This window comes from Cyanistes caeruleus, chromosome 3 (genome assembly GCF_971803275.1).
Source record: "Cyanistes caeruleus chromosome 3, bCyaCae1.hap1.1, whole genome shotgun sequence".
In the NCBI taxonomy this organism is placed as follows: Eukaryota; Metazoa; Chordata; class Aves; order Passeriformes; family Paridae; genus Cyanistes; species Cyanistes caeruleus.
The window spans coordinates 38,858,347-38,873,086 of NC_141703.1; the positions used below are offsets into that span (position 1 = coordinate 38,858,347).

Below are 14,740 nucleotides of genomic sequence, written 5' to 3' on the forward strand. Positions count from 1 at the left end.
ATTCCGTGGTCCATTTAGCTGACATGCAACATTCACACAAGCAAATAACAGCAGTAAGCAGAACATTTAAGGCATTTTAATTGTTTTTTCTTTGTATGGATGGCTCACAAGCGCAAATGTTATTACATAAAACTCCTGCTGCAGCATTAATTGAAGAAAGATTTGGTGGGACAAAGACTGTAGGGGGTATAGTTTGTCCATTATCACTTGTACTTTCAACAGGTCTCACGTTTGGAAAATTGCAAATTGCAAAAACTTGCAAGGGCAAAATGTTTGACATCGTGTTAGCTATTACAACATGGTGAAAACTTCTAACAACCATAGAGTATTCATTATAAATTCTTATTAAATACACTCTTTGTTTCATTAAAAAGAAGTTTAGATACATCCAGTGATACCTTTTTTCCTCATCTCCTCTTTAAGAGCACATAATGCCTTTTAGATCTTCACGATTTTTTTCTGCTTTCAGGCTTTGAACACAGCATGAAGCCTTAAAGACCAGAAAGGGTCAGGTCCCTTTGGAAAGTACACGGGCAAAAACAATTTTAAAAGAGAAATAAATCATATATCCAATAACAACTTCACATTTAAGATCCCGCCTGTAATTTCTCAGTATTTTCCGTGCAAGCAATCAGACTGAATAATTGTATTCACAGATGGTACAGTCTCATCATTGCACTGACACAGTGTCATTCATGTATATGTGCACTTATAATTTAAGGCTGCCTTGATTTTACAGAAAGGCAGTGTATTTGCTCTTTACACCCAGCAGAAAACAGTGTTTGTTAAAACACCTATTCTGTATAGTTAGGCTGTATCCTGAAACATGTAACAGCCACTGAAAGAAACTCCTCTTTAAAATCTACAAAGCTAAACAAAAAGTACTGGTAGTTTTTCACCACTGTCCCGGGTTCTTTATGATTTAAGAGCTGACTCAACAGTTCACTGTCATTTCTAATGACCACAAGTATATTTACTAAAGATCTGTCTGAAAAACTTAAGCTGAAAGTTATAAAACAAACTATTTCAACATGTATTGGTTTCCTGTTATACCCAATCTGAACATTTTTAACCCAGTTTGGAACTGTTCACTTTTAAGCATTTTTTCAGGTTGCACAAATTAGTACTGCCATGTCCTGTCCCCACTCTGGCAAAAAGCTGAAAAAAAGGCTTGGTTTACAAAGGTGCTGAGTATTTATAGTCTTTATATAAGAGACACTCAGCACCTAAGAAAATCAGAACAGAGTTACTTACACTTGGCACATGCAGCGGTTCCTGATACTGAGACAGTTTACCAATGGATGGCAGGCCAAAAGATTTGTAGGGGTCCTGGAAAAAAATTCAACATGAGAAAGCATTAAGCTTTTACAGATGTGGAGCAGATAATCTTTGAAAGCTTCAAGTATAATAGAAACTGCTACTGGAATGACTGTTTTCTTGCCCAGAATTACTTGTGTCGAAGAACGTTGCTTCATCCATCTGCCCCCACAACTCCAAATAAAGAATGGAAGTATATAAAATCTCTTGCACCGGTTAAAAAAAGGAAATAAGTATTCTGACCAGTATTCTATACCCAGTTACAATGTACCAAAATAAAATATACAAAGATGACATTTTCATTAGCTACACTTGGAAGAAGGACGGGAAAGCATTCAGGAGGCCAGGCTTGAAAAGAAAGTATAAGGAAAAATTTTCAGAGATAAAAAGGGCAGCTAGAATTTCAATTATCTTAAGAAGTCAAAGTGATCTTTATGCCACTGGAAACCTCCTACATTATTGTACATAATGCAACACCAGTAAAAACCTAATAAAAAAGCAAATAAATATATGGCCTACAGAATAATCTAATTCATGGCGAAGTAGTTGGATTCATTACTTATAAATGTGAAAAGATTTAAGGTGAACAAATTAAAAAGCCCAAGCATCAGTTACTCCAGGGTACAGCCTACTAAAACTCAGAATAGCTTCCATGCCAGTCACAGGGCAAATATTTATTTTTTATCAAAATAGTCTGTACTACTTGGAATCAGGAGAGCAATTTGGAGGTCATGTCACGAAAGGGAAAAAAAACCCCAATATCAAATAAGATGGTCTAGGTAAAAAGATTCCCAACAGTTAAAAAAAGGGGAAAAAATGTTTCAAGGTGCTCATTTAGTTTTGAAATGCAGAGCTACCTAAAATGTTTCTGAAACTAAGGCAAGGAAAATAATATTATTTTCCAGTCCCTATCCCTGAAAAACGTTCAAGGCCAGACTGGATGGGGCTCTGAGCAACCTGGTCTAGTGCAAGGTGTCCCTGGCCATGGCAGGGAGGTTGGGACTAGATAATCCTCAAGGTCCCCTCCAACACAAACCACTCTGATTCAATGACTTTTTTTTCACTTAACAAATTCTCATGTATCAAAAGTGACAACAAAAAGACATAACCTCAAAATGTCTTGAAGGTGCTTGAAAATGTGGCTTAAATATTCGTAAGCTTCTTTAAGGTGAGATCTAGACTCATACCATAATTATGGTTATCATTTTGGAACGTGCTTTGAAAGTTTATCCTATAAACTGTAATTTCAGAAGATGTGTAACCTGCTTTTTCAACAACCTTTTCGAAAGTTTTATTAAAACAACAAAAATTCTCTAAGACATTGAATTTCAACTGTGTTTTTAAGTCAACAAGTTTCAACTACACAATTCAGAAACCTGGAAAGAGTAGTTAATAATCTGGGGTAAATAAGTCCAGCATCATTAAATGTGAACTGAACATGCAGGCTTATTTGCTTACCTCTTCCTTTTACCATTTTTACTTTCAATTTTCAGGAAAAAGCTATATCGAAACACACACCATATTTTTAATTAAAAAATAAGAACTCTACAATTCTACAAAACCCCATTAACCATTTGTGTTACATGCTCTAAATCATGACTTTCATGCGATATTCCTTGATTTCACCTTGGCATCTATCCACACCTGGGTATTATTACGCCACAATTCAACCACCTACCCCCTCCTCCCCATTACCACTCATTTACCTCAGCATAAACTCGACATTCAACCGCCCAGCCGTTGATGGGAATATCAGCCTGTTTGTGCCTGAGAGGGTAACCCTTAGCAACACGGATCATTTCTTGGACTAAGTCCAGGCCGGTAATGCATTCTGTGACGGGATGTTCAACCTGCAAGGTCAAGAACTGTCAGTCAGTAGGTAACAAAAAACAACCCAAAAAAAAAAAAAAAAAAAAAAAGAAAGCACCTCTCTGTAAACAAACAGAGATAAACAAGAAATTTGACCAGCCAAAGAACAAAGAAAGAATACGTTTCTCTTTTGGTCTTTTTCCACAAAAAAAATCTACATAAACTCCAGCAACTGCTGTCCTTGCATGGAAAACACAAAAAAAAAAAAAATTAGCAGATTACTATAACTCAGAGCAGCATACAAACGGAAAACTAGAGAGGTGACCTCGGAGGATTTGGGGATTTGTAGGGGTTATTTGTTTGGTTGGTGGTTTTTTTTCACTTATTTTACAAATTCAATGCACCTGGTGATGACAATGAGTTAATTTTTCTTTGTTTCAAAGCTTTTCCCATTCAATTTTGTTTTGAAGACACTCATACTGTAGCCAGAACTACATTTTAACTGAAAATTTCAAAGTAGCTGATAATCAACCCATTCTGCTACACTTAACATGGCACGTACAGGAGCCGCTACCAATTTTCCACAGAACCGGCGTAGCCTATATCTCACCCATTCACCTTCTTTCACTAACCTGTCCTGACAAGCAACCAGATTAGCGTAATCTTGCATCAGCGCAGTGTAGCAGAAATGAGCAGATGGATCCTTCAATTCCCCTCCCCTCCCCACCTCCAGACTTATCTGTTTAGTGCTTAGCATGCACAATAGCTGGGCTGGACCAGCAGAGTGGCTCTGCGCGCTCAGCAAATTGCCGCTAACGGCTTTGGAAGACGCTGCCCTGGGAATTGCCATCGCTCGCGCTCACGCGGGATGTGCGTACAAGCATGCACACATGGACGCGCGTAACACGCGCACACACACCTCTGCCTTCAAATGGGCAGAGAAACGAGCACGTTGATTAACTTCCTAAAGCATTTAACTAGGCATAGGGCAGTAAAACGCAACCAAGGTGGTTCCTCTGATCGTCACCACATCGATCAAGTAAAAGGTAAGCATGCTAAAAGTACATTTTTTGCACAGGAATAGCTATACCACCTTCCATACAGAAATTATGACAGAACTTCATTTTTGCTATAAAATGTTTGCGCTCCAAGAGGCAAAATACCTTAAGAAAATGCAATTTGCAAGCGTTTTATCGTGAGATGTCATACTGCGTACCTTTTCTGACACAGGAAAAGGTCACTGACCAAACCACTTGTCTTTCTTCCTTCAAGTATATAGTATTAAGGAAAACATTCAGTCATTATAACAACATTGTAGGTTACCAGAACAAGTAGATGCTCTGGTCTTTAGGAAAAAAAGCTTTGTAAAAATAAACAGATGGCATCCATAATTAGCCCTGTGTGTGCTGTGAGTTTGTTTAGAGTTTCAACAACATTTTAAGACGTTTTGACATAATTTTAATGACAAATCATCACCAAAACAAGCACCTCTTCTTTGAAGGACAAAAGTGACATTGAAATAGGAACCTGATTATACGGTTTAAGGATGTACCTTTGGGATTCAATCTTGATTCTACCTAACACATGATACTTTCCAGCATGTCAAGTTTAATAACACCATTTTGAGAATCTGTGAAACATCTCATCTATCCTGCAGTGTTAAATTGAGGCAATTCCATTTCTATTAAGACTTAAAGTTTCGATTAAAACTCCCTAAGTTTTAATAGAAAGTTACTTATCACACATTCATATTTGAACAACAGAACTAATTTTTCTACTTTGGAATTTAAGTTTTAAAAGGTTACCTTTGAGCTGAGAACATGTTTGGAATTTTAACATTCCAGATAATTAAAATACTTTTTATTTTTCCAAAGACATTTGCATTATTTAGTTATACTGCCATTTTTCTTGGATAGCAACTGGCATTCCAGATTCAATAGCTTCATTGTTGTTTTCAGTTTTATTGTTGATGATCAAAATAAGATGGAATGTCTCTGAAAAGAAAAATATTTTTGTTGTTTGGTTCTTATGACTCACAAACATTTATTTAATCCATTCTTCAATACAGATCTTTGACTTGGTCAATATTTTCTTCTGTTTCTTCAAAATACTCCCTTTGTGTCTCCACACAAAACAGCATTCAGAAAATATGTATAGGAAAAAATGTTGGGGGATTTTTTTTTGGGGTGGGGAAAAGTTGTTCTACTTTATTTTAGGACTCTGCTTCAACTACTACTATTTAGGCATAACAGACAATTCCAATCATAGCATTAATTTGGGGTACCAAATACATTTTAAATGCACTTTCATATTCATTAAGACCATCAGATGACCAAAATATGAACTTTAATCTTGAAATCTCTTCAACAACTGTAACAGCCAATTGACTAAAGTAATTGTAGCTGTTATAAAGTCAATCTTATAAGCTAGACTTCAACCACTTCCCTCTTTTCCACTTTCTACTTCAGGTGCCATCTTCATTCTGCCTGCCTCTTGGATTTTCTTCTATTTTCTTTCTTCTCCATCCACCGCCTTTACTTGCCAGTATATAGAGACTAAGTCAAGTACTAAATTTTCAACAAGACGATTGCATGTTTGCTGACGAATGTAGCTGAATCTCACTCAATTGATCCAACTCCTTTAGCTTTAGGCCATACTCAGTTTTGCAGTCAACTGATCCAAGATTTTGCCAGTGAAGCCCAGCCATTAAAGAGCCAGTGTTACTGTGGTTATACAGCAGTGGCCATGTTCACACATTATTGCTGTCTTCAACACAAAGAGCAAAACCAGACATGTCTGCAGCAAGCAACCATATCTGTATCAAGGCAGCTGTACCTTATTATCAACAGGACAGGCAGAAAAAATTGATCAGCAAGAACTCTCAATTAATTATCTGCCAAAAGTAACACCTCTACTATCAGTCCCTTTACATATACAAGTCTTCTCATAAACAGTTGATAACATCATTTCAATGCACTTAAAAACAATATACACCTCCTCTAAAAAGTCTTAAGTCTCTGTAAAATGCCAATTATATTCTTGCTTTGAAGTCCACAAAGCTATAGCTGCCATGACCAGCAATAGCTATACAGAGTAAGGGGTAAGTGCTTCCCCTTCATACTGGATCTACTGCTCTTAAGACATATCACAGCAACAGCTTCCCATGAGCACTGAAAGTGTTTTTGTTTCACTAACTCCTTCCCATTTATACAGCAAGAGAAACTAGTGGTAAAGTCTGTCAGAAAATAATTATATCCCAGTTTACAGATGGTAAAGCAGGTATATAAGAGTTGGGGAACCTACCACCATCACAGGCCAGTTAGCATCCATCACCAGAATAGTATGGAAAGGCTCCTAATTCTCCTCCTGTTCCATGACTGCCAGTGGTTTTAAAGCTTTTCCATACTGGGGTTCATCCTCAGCTACAAAAACAGTCACGCAGCTTTTATGGAGAGTCAGAGGTAAGAGTTAAATCAGTGATGACTGCTCCCCTTATATTCAAGGGAATAATTCTGGGACACATTTTTCTCAAGACTATCAAGGTACTCAGATATAACAGCAAACACTTCTGGACACTCAGACTGCTCTTGTCCCTGTGTGTGTGAGGCATCAAATTACTCACACACCAGTTGGAACATTCAAGCATGCCACATCAGCCAAGAAAATCTAAATTTCAGTAGACTTAAAACTACAGCCAATGTCATCCCTACTAGCGTAAGTCCCTAGTTGGTGTCATATACCCCTTTACATTTAGATAAATAATCTCAAAACTAACTTTCAACATACACCTCAGTTTCCAGGAAATGTGATTCACCTGGAGTCCCACAGGCTTTGCTGCTGCAGCCAACTCCAGTATCAATTGACCCAAACGCACCAACTTACAGATGGCTTCTCAGCCCCCTGTACTTCTGTAAGCCTGGTTTCTATTTCAGAGAACTGAAGAGCAACAGAGGTGCACACATGTTCTGCTCTTCAGGCATGCAAGCTTCCTTACTACTATGAGCAGGAGCACGTTGGGGTCACATCTTTCTGCAAAATAGTTCACATGTACATGGGGTTTGGGAGCATACAGCAAAAAACAGCTTTTCATAAAGGCTACCGAAAAACAGACGATGGCTGGATTAATGTACAGAATGAATGGAAAGCAGGAATACATAACTGGCTAACTATAGAAATCCTATATAACAATGCTTGCTGTTTGCTTTCTGATGTATTAATATGCAATTGAAGAACGGAAGGCAACCAGGCTACAAAAATTTCCATCAGCTAAGATGCTCAGGTACACTTATTTTATTGTTTCTCAAGTAAGCTTACAGAAATAAAAACTAATGCACAGACATTTGGTACAAACTAATTTTTTAATCGTAGCATATAACTTTTTAAAAGTATTTAATTTACTGCCTCATAAGAAGTTACATTCCAATAATTATTGACACAGTTCTCAATTTTCTTTTGCAAGGATTTGTTTCTACATTGTATGGGACAGATACATCTTACTTGGCCTATTAATTCTGACTGTTTTCTGTGTTTTAGACAAATAGCATACACTTTAGGTCAACAAGTTAATTAGCTCACAATTTCAACATAACTTTCTCAATTAACATCCTGCACTTCAAAAAAATTTCTTGAAATTCAGTATTTCTACACAATTTCCTTTCCACTACATACTCCATGCAAGAAATAAACTAGCACCCACAAAACCAATACTTTCTTTCCTAAAGACGTAATTCCTGCTTTTACTGTATTTAGCTGCAGTATTAAAGCCTTCTCAGAACACTTAATTCAAGATGGCTCTGGTCACACTGCAACTATTCTTTGGTTTGCTTTACATCAAATTCACCAAAGCAAAGAAACCAATGTACCCTTTGAAGAATCACCTTTTGTTTCTCTACTTACTAAGTAGTCTCCTCTTTCACTACTTTTTTTCATAGTATTTTATCAGAGTTACATGGAAATGTTGTCTCTAAGGTATCACTCCATGCCTTGGCAGCACTGTTAATGGCATCTTTCAGATTCAATGACTTACAAACAATGTTGTTCTCTTCTGTCAACAACAATTAGCAATGCTTTTCTGTACTTCTTTTGGGAAGCCTGAAAAGCAGACAACCAGTAGATACATAATGGAAGTTGCATTAGGAGGCAAGAATGTGGCAAAAATTTGGTTAACTGTTGTCGGCTGACCCTCTTATGTGAAGAAGTGTTGTTTGGCAGCAAAATCACCTTTTCTTTCGGTTCTAAAAATGGCCATGAACAGCTGGTATAAACTGTGTGCAGAACTGATTCTGGTGGGCTTAGCAGATTGGTAATGGGATAAGAGACCTTTCACCTTTAGGTCAGTAGTTCAAATTCAGCCCAGGTTAGCAGCAATTGAAAGTCTTTACTATCTGACACTGTTTGTTAGACTGTTTAAAATGACTGAAGCAAAGTGTTGTCACAGCACAACAAGACTGCAGTATTAAGATATATGAAGTCTCAGCAAACAACAGAAACAGTAGCTTGAGACTTTACTTTGAAATCCCACCGTTCTGACTTCATAGAAATCTACTCCTCTAACTCCTGGCAGCCCCTTTCTTTGCTCCCTCACTCCAGCCCACCTATGAGAAGTCATCCTTCAGGCAGCTACGCGCAGCCAGGACAGCAGGATCACCACTTGCCATCACATGGCTCTGCTGTATATACCGAAGTCACCACCTCTCTATGGCTTTAGGTGGCAACCTGGACTCAGCTCATCACTTTGCTGTTTTTGTGTTTTGTTGTTACTGCTACATATAGTGCAGCTGCAATATTTTCCAGCACTAATATCCAAACCATCTGCAACAGGATTTCTACCTGCTTTTACACATATTCCAACCACACTTTTTATATTTTCATGGGTGGACAAACACAAGAAAGAAAGACATGTTGCCTGTAAGAATTCTTCCCATGTGTTACACTAGTCACAGCCAGTTTTGCACAAAGACAAAGCTCTGGAATATATAATTTTCCAAAGGTCAGTAAAATCTGAAGAAAACCCAGAAAGTGATAAACAAAAGTCTTAGCACTGGGTTATGCTTTATTGGTTGATGGAAGGTTATTTACCTTCCCTTTATGCCTTAAAATCAAGTTCCTTTAAAAGAACTTAAAAACATTTACATAAAATACTCTTGTGATAACTAAACTAAAAACATAGGTATGCCATTTGCTTTTAGCGAATCTCTCACAAACACATCAGATTATTCTACAAAATTAATTTTTATTTCCCAAAAAGTTGTAACAAAAATACTCAAACTGACACATAAAGAGAAAACCCACTGCTACTGAAATTAGCGCATTTCTCAACTCCAGTCTACACAAATTATCTTTTCAATTACATTAAGCAAATTCAGTCACATTTTGATGATGAAGGGAGCACTCACATATCATTTAAATCTCACAACTCATGAGGCAGAAGGTTGGGAACAGGCCTGACACACAAACATACCAATTGTATAGAGGGTAAATGCTCGATTCAGATCACTCATTGTACACTTCTCAGTGTTTCTCTAGCCAACATGGGATGCTTCTCATTTCAAGGTACTACAAACATGTAAAATGTGGGATATTTTCCCTTTGCTGTCACTGATACACATGTATGAAGCTCAGTTACACCATACACATGTATTAACAAATATTTTTTAAGTACAAACCACAGACTTCCTTCATATAAAGTCCAAGAGAAGCATCATCTCTTCTTCCAGTGAAGAAAAGAAGAAACTTTTCTGGTGAAAGCCAGTACTTCTGAAGTACCATACAAGATTTTGACATAACTTGGAAGCTTTGTATTTATTGTAAAGCTCTCAATAAGTTGTTCTGGACCAGGCCTGCCCTTGATTAGGCTGATGACAACTAGGTAACAGAAAACACACCACACTATGAGCAGCTATAAAGAATCAGATAGTCAACATCTGGTCTGCCTCAATTTTAACTGTGGTAACTGCCTGAAAACCCCTGCAAAAGTGCCCTGAATGATACTGGACAGAAGTTCTCTGGTGGCTGCTAGGCCAGACATTTCTAGGGTCTCTTTTGGAAAGCAAGAACAACTAGTTTTACTATGCAATTATCCAATCCTCAATCTTATGTTCCATACTTACCAGCTAGTCTCTGAAAGATGGCAGAAAAGCAGATACAACAAACAGAACATTGCCATCAGCAAATAATAAGCCATTCTAGCTAAATCATTTACAGACAGTAAAACATCTGTAACAAATTTGTGCAGCATACAAGAGACACAATGGATTTCCATCCATCACCAATTTCCTTTTGCTTTCCAATCTTGTACAGTATTGTAGTAACAAAACAAAAACTAAATAAAATATGAACTTCCTTCAAGGTGCCATTTAGACTTCTTTTGCGTAGCTATACAACAGAAAAGATATATTCCCAAAGAGTCCCCCAAAAAAACAGTGAAGTAACAATACAACTCTGATTACTGCAAAATTTACCAGAAAGATTGAAAGGCATTAAAGAGATACATCCAAGAGGAAGAGAGAGGAGAAATCAACAGTCAGTGCAAAATAATGAACACAGTTTAGTTAGCAAGTGTATTCTGAAGTCTATATCTAAAATAAAAATGCTACAGTGATCTGATCAGAGACTGCTGAAATATTAAAACAGACAGAAAATTGCCTAATTCCGTAGACATGTTCTGATGATGCTGACATGTAGCTGTGTCTAATGCACTCTGACAAATAAGTATAAGCCTTAAGAGGCTCATTTACAGATCAGACACCCATCATTTTGGAAAGTTCTTCCAGCTGTGGAGTGTTCAGCAAGAACAAGGCAAGTGAATCTGTTAGACACTGATCACAGTTAGGAGACGCAAAAGGGAAAAAAAAACTGAAGCAATACAGGGACATCTGGAGACTATCCTGTCCTGAAGTTAAAGGTGGACAAGCTTCAGGAGTCTCTAGGTTTGGCTCTTAATAGTAGGGAGCAAGTGCAATACATTAGTTGCATAATTGATAGCTGAACAGAAAGTGAGACTTGGGAGAAATGAGAGATCAATTGGTTAAGACTGGGGGAAGATCAGAGCAAATTACTACTTCAGACTCAAGCTGAAATGTTAGAGACAATACACAGTCAGGATATAGGAAGTAGAGAATATCTAAACAACTAATATAATTTGAGTAAATTTCTTTACAAGTTGGAAAGAATAAGTTTTCTATTACAGGGGACTGTCAAACTGCTTAGGCTGTATTTCAAGAGTCTTAAGTCCTTAAACACAGAATTGTGAATGCTTTCTTCCTGATTATGTGGAGACCTTAGACATTTGGGACAACAAACACATACCAGTGGGTATTACAGGGGTAAGACACTGCAAAACAGCAAAGATAACGTCTTGAAAACAACCCAGAAAAAGAAGTCCAAGGATATTCCACCACCAATTCAATTTGGGAACTCATGGTCAATATTACTGCAGGAAGAAAATGGCTTTGAAGAAAACCATAAATTAATTTTCTTCTATGTAAACAAGAACATGGAGTCACTGAAGAAACATTGGCTCAAAAACTACAAGATGGGGGAAAGTATAAAGAATGTGACCCAACTGAGAGAATTATTCATAACATTTTAATGAACTATACATTCCTGTTAACCACCACTCCCTCTAACTGATTCTAGACTAATTCAAGGTAGACCTGGTAGTGCCTAACAAAGGCATGTGAAGTGACTGTCATGGCTAATTCCACTGCTGTCCTGCAAGGCAAGAAAAAATTTATCAGCAGTCTTCCCCTGGCACAGAAGATCGTAACACCCTCCCCTCCAAATTCTCTTTTACTTCTTTACACCTAAATCATAAGTTTACTCAGTTATTACATAAGGTTATTTTTATTACAAAGATGTCAGATTATGAAGATGTCTTTATGTTCTATCATTGCCCACGTGTACAAGCAGCACACAGGACACAACCCTAATGAAATGTAGCTAAAACAGAACGGGAAGTTTATCAAACTGGTGCTTGATTCCACATTTCAGTCTTTCTGGTGTTATTTAACAAAGTGAGAAAAGGAGGATACAGGCAACAGAATGGACTTGCTTACAGGTTGAACATTCTTCTGGTCTTCAAGAATGATATCCAGACCTCAAGTTACTTGTTTCCTTAGCTTATGACCAGAAATCCATCGAACAGACACAAAAGTGGTAGAGGTGGTTTTACATAAAACACCATTCATCTGTTCACTTGCAGTGCACATTAGAACAGCTTCTACTGACTACATGAATCATCACAAAAATCCTACATCGTGTCAGCACGCTTCTTACACAGTTGCATTTGAGTCACAATTTCAATTATATGCAGATTGCTAGTGTTTTATTGTTCATATACACATACTGCTTCAATCACCTTCACAGAGAAACTCATCATCAAAGTATGAAAAATAAGAAAGAAATTTCAGGGACTGGTAGGCTCCAAGAAAGCCTCAGAGCACAGTGGCTAGCCACTTACTGTGAACTCACAGAGGCACTTAGCAGTGACCTCTTGCAAGGTCTTTAGGTCACGTGTAACAAAGAGCAAAATCTCTGAACATTTACTTTACATTACATTACTGAGTGCTGCACAAGGGCTCACTGCTGCAAAGTCTTGCATAGGCAGGCTTATGTGAGTACATCTTTTATCTTCAGTAGGAAGTGCTCACATGCATCAAGACACTTATGTTTAAATCTTTGCAGGAGCAGACCCTCAAATATGGAAGAAGGTTATGGTGTGTTTATTTAAATAACACTTTTCTGAACCTGAAGAGTTGTTTTTCTTACCTGAAGCCTAGTATTCATTTCCAAAAAGTAGAAATTCTTACTGGAGTCCACAAGGAATTCTACTGTTCCAGCAGAGGAATACTTTACTGCTTTGGCAAGAGCTACTGCTTGTTCTCCCATTGCTCTTCGAGTTTCAGGGTCTAGAAAAGTGCTACAACATAGAAACAATGACTTTTTTAGTTAAAAAATAATAATTATTCTATCATTTACTCTTCTGTTTAAACTATGGTCAAAAGAGGACGGCATCATTATTAAAGTTATGAAAATATGTCAAGACTGTCAAATGTGTGTCTTTACATTTATATTGCCCCTAAGTAGATATATTGCATGCTTTACAATTACTGCTATGTACAGAAAATCACTATATTCTCTAAAATATAAAATAACAGAACACAATACCCTTACAACAGCGAGGTCTAAAATAATGCAAATTAAATGAAAAAAAGACAGAAACCGATGCAATCTTAGAAGACATATTTATTATCCACGTTAACTGCAATACATTCTTTTCCATAAATCTTGGACACACTCAAGGGCACCCAAAGAGTAGCTCAGCTGCCACCTTGGGAGCCACTGTGAACACTGCCCAAATGCCAAGGTCCCTCATTCTAGGAGAGCATACCACAACTTCCACTGGGCCAAGTGAATCAAAAGACTCCGGAAGTCTTTCTGGAAGTAATACATTTTGCTTGTTACTCTCATCTGTACCATAAATTCAGATTTAGATTAATCTATGCAAATTAATGAGACAGATTCAGATATATAGATAGATATATTTCTGTGGTATTCCACCAAGGCCTTGAAACCAGTTGCCCCTCAACCTGATACATTGATTTTTTTCAATGAAAGAACATGTAGCTATACATCTTATATAAGCTTGCAAATATACTTAGTATTTATATTTCTGTTTTGACTTGGGCACATAACTCAGCTATCATTTTAAAAGTACTTTTGCAAGGCAATAGACAGTCAATTCTATCTTACCTCTAAGTTACTCTTTAAAATTAAAACAACAAGTCCTACATATTTCTCAAGATGGTTTCAACAGTGGGCTCTAATTCTGCAAAGGAGCAATCAAGATCCCTCACCTATCTACAGTGGTCTCAAAGCCAGTGAAGCTCCATCTGGAGCCCCAGACTGCACTCAGACTGAAGCCAGTGGTGGGTCAAGACTTATCCTTCAGCACTTACTGTGGTGTTTTTTACTGAGACCTGAACTCACAGAAGAGCTAGAGACCTCTGCCACAACAAATCATATTTGACATGACACAAGAAGTGAGCAAATATCTAGGCAAAGAAAGAGACACTGGAATCCTTTTCTTTACTGGAAAAGTGGTACTTCACACCTCTGTCCTTCTGGTGCCCACACAGGCAGATTCTGATGGACTGCAAGGCAGGCATTTTCAGAATTCAGGAAAATAATTTCTTTCTTGGCAACAATGAGATCAACAGGAAAAGAAGTCAAGTCTCATTCAAGAAAGCTGTATGAGATCCTACATCAGATGAATGGGAAGATCAGAAGATATAAAAACTGTGTCATACCTATAAGAATAGGAGCTGGTAAATGTAAAATAGTTACATAATATTCCTTATTTTGATTTGGTAAGAGGATAAATACACTACATGAAATCAACATTCTGTAACTCATTGTGGAGTTTCTGTAGCGCTTTGATCATGAAAGATCAATGAATGGCTTATGAAGCACAAAACATTCTCAGTATCAGCTTCATACTCTATTTCTAGAATAACCATTATTACTTCTCATATAGATGAAAGACAGTTACTTCCCTTCATTACAGTGGTGTCTTCCCTATACCTGTTCAATGTAAGTCTGAGATCTCACTGTT

General features: G+C 37.3%; 1 protein-coding gene and 1 long non-coding RNA gene across 10 annotated transcripts in view; both read right to left on the reverse strand.

The window, feature by feature from the left end:
* The window catches only part of PCCA (propionyl-CoA carboxylase subunit alpha), a 300,758-nt gene that overhangs the window by 154,762 nt on the left and 131,256 nt on the right, over positions 1 to 14,740 (reverse strand). For all 9 annotated transcript variants that reach the window (XM_086880805.1, XM_086880804.1, XM_086880807.1 and 6 more), the window contains 3 exons: positions 12,895 to 13,045; positions 3,024 to 3,167; positions 1,255 to 1,329 (listed from right to left, as the gene is read on the reverse strand). In XM_086880805.1, coding sequence (XP_086736931.1) covers positions 1,255 to 1,329; positions 3,024 to 3,167; positions 12,895 to 13,045 — 370 coding nt within the window. The remainder of the gene's footprint in view (positions 1 to 1,254; positions 1,330 to 3,023; positions 3,168 to 12,894; positions 13,046 to 14,740) is intronic.
* LOC111945300 (uncharacterized) lies at positions 11,699 to 12,264 on the reverse strand. Its single transcript, XR_002871597.2, has 2 exons — positions 12,183 to 12,264; positions 11,699 to 11,838 (listed from the first exon to the last, which is right to left on the reverse strand). It is a non-coding gene; the product is annotated as an uncharacterized LOC111945300 (long non-coding RNA).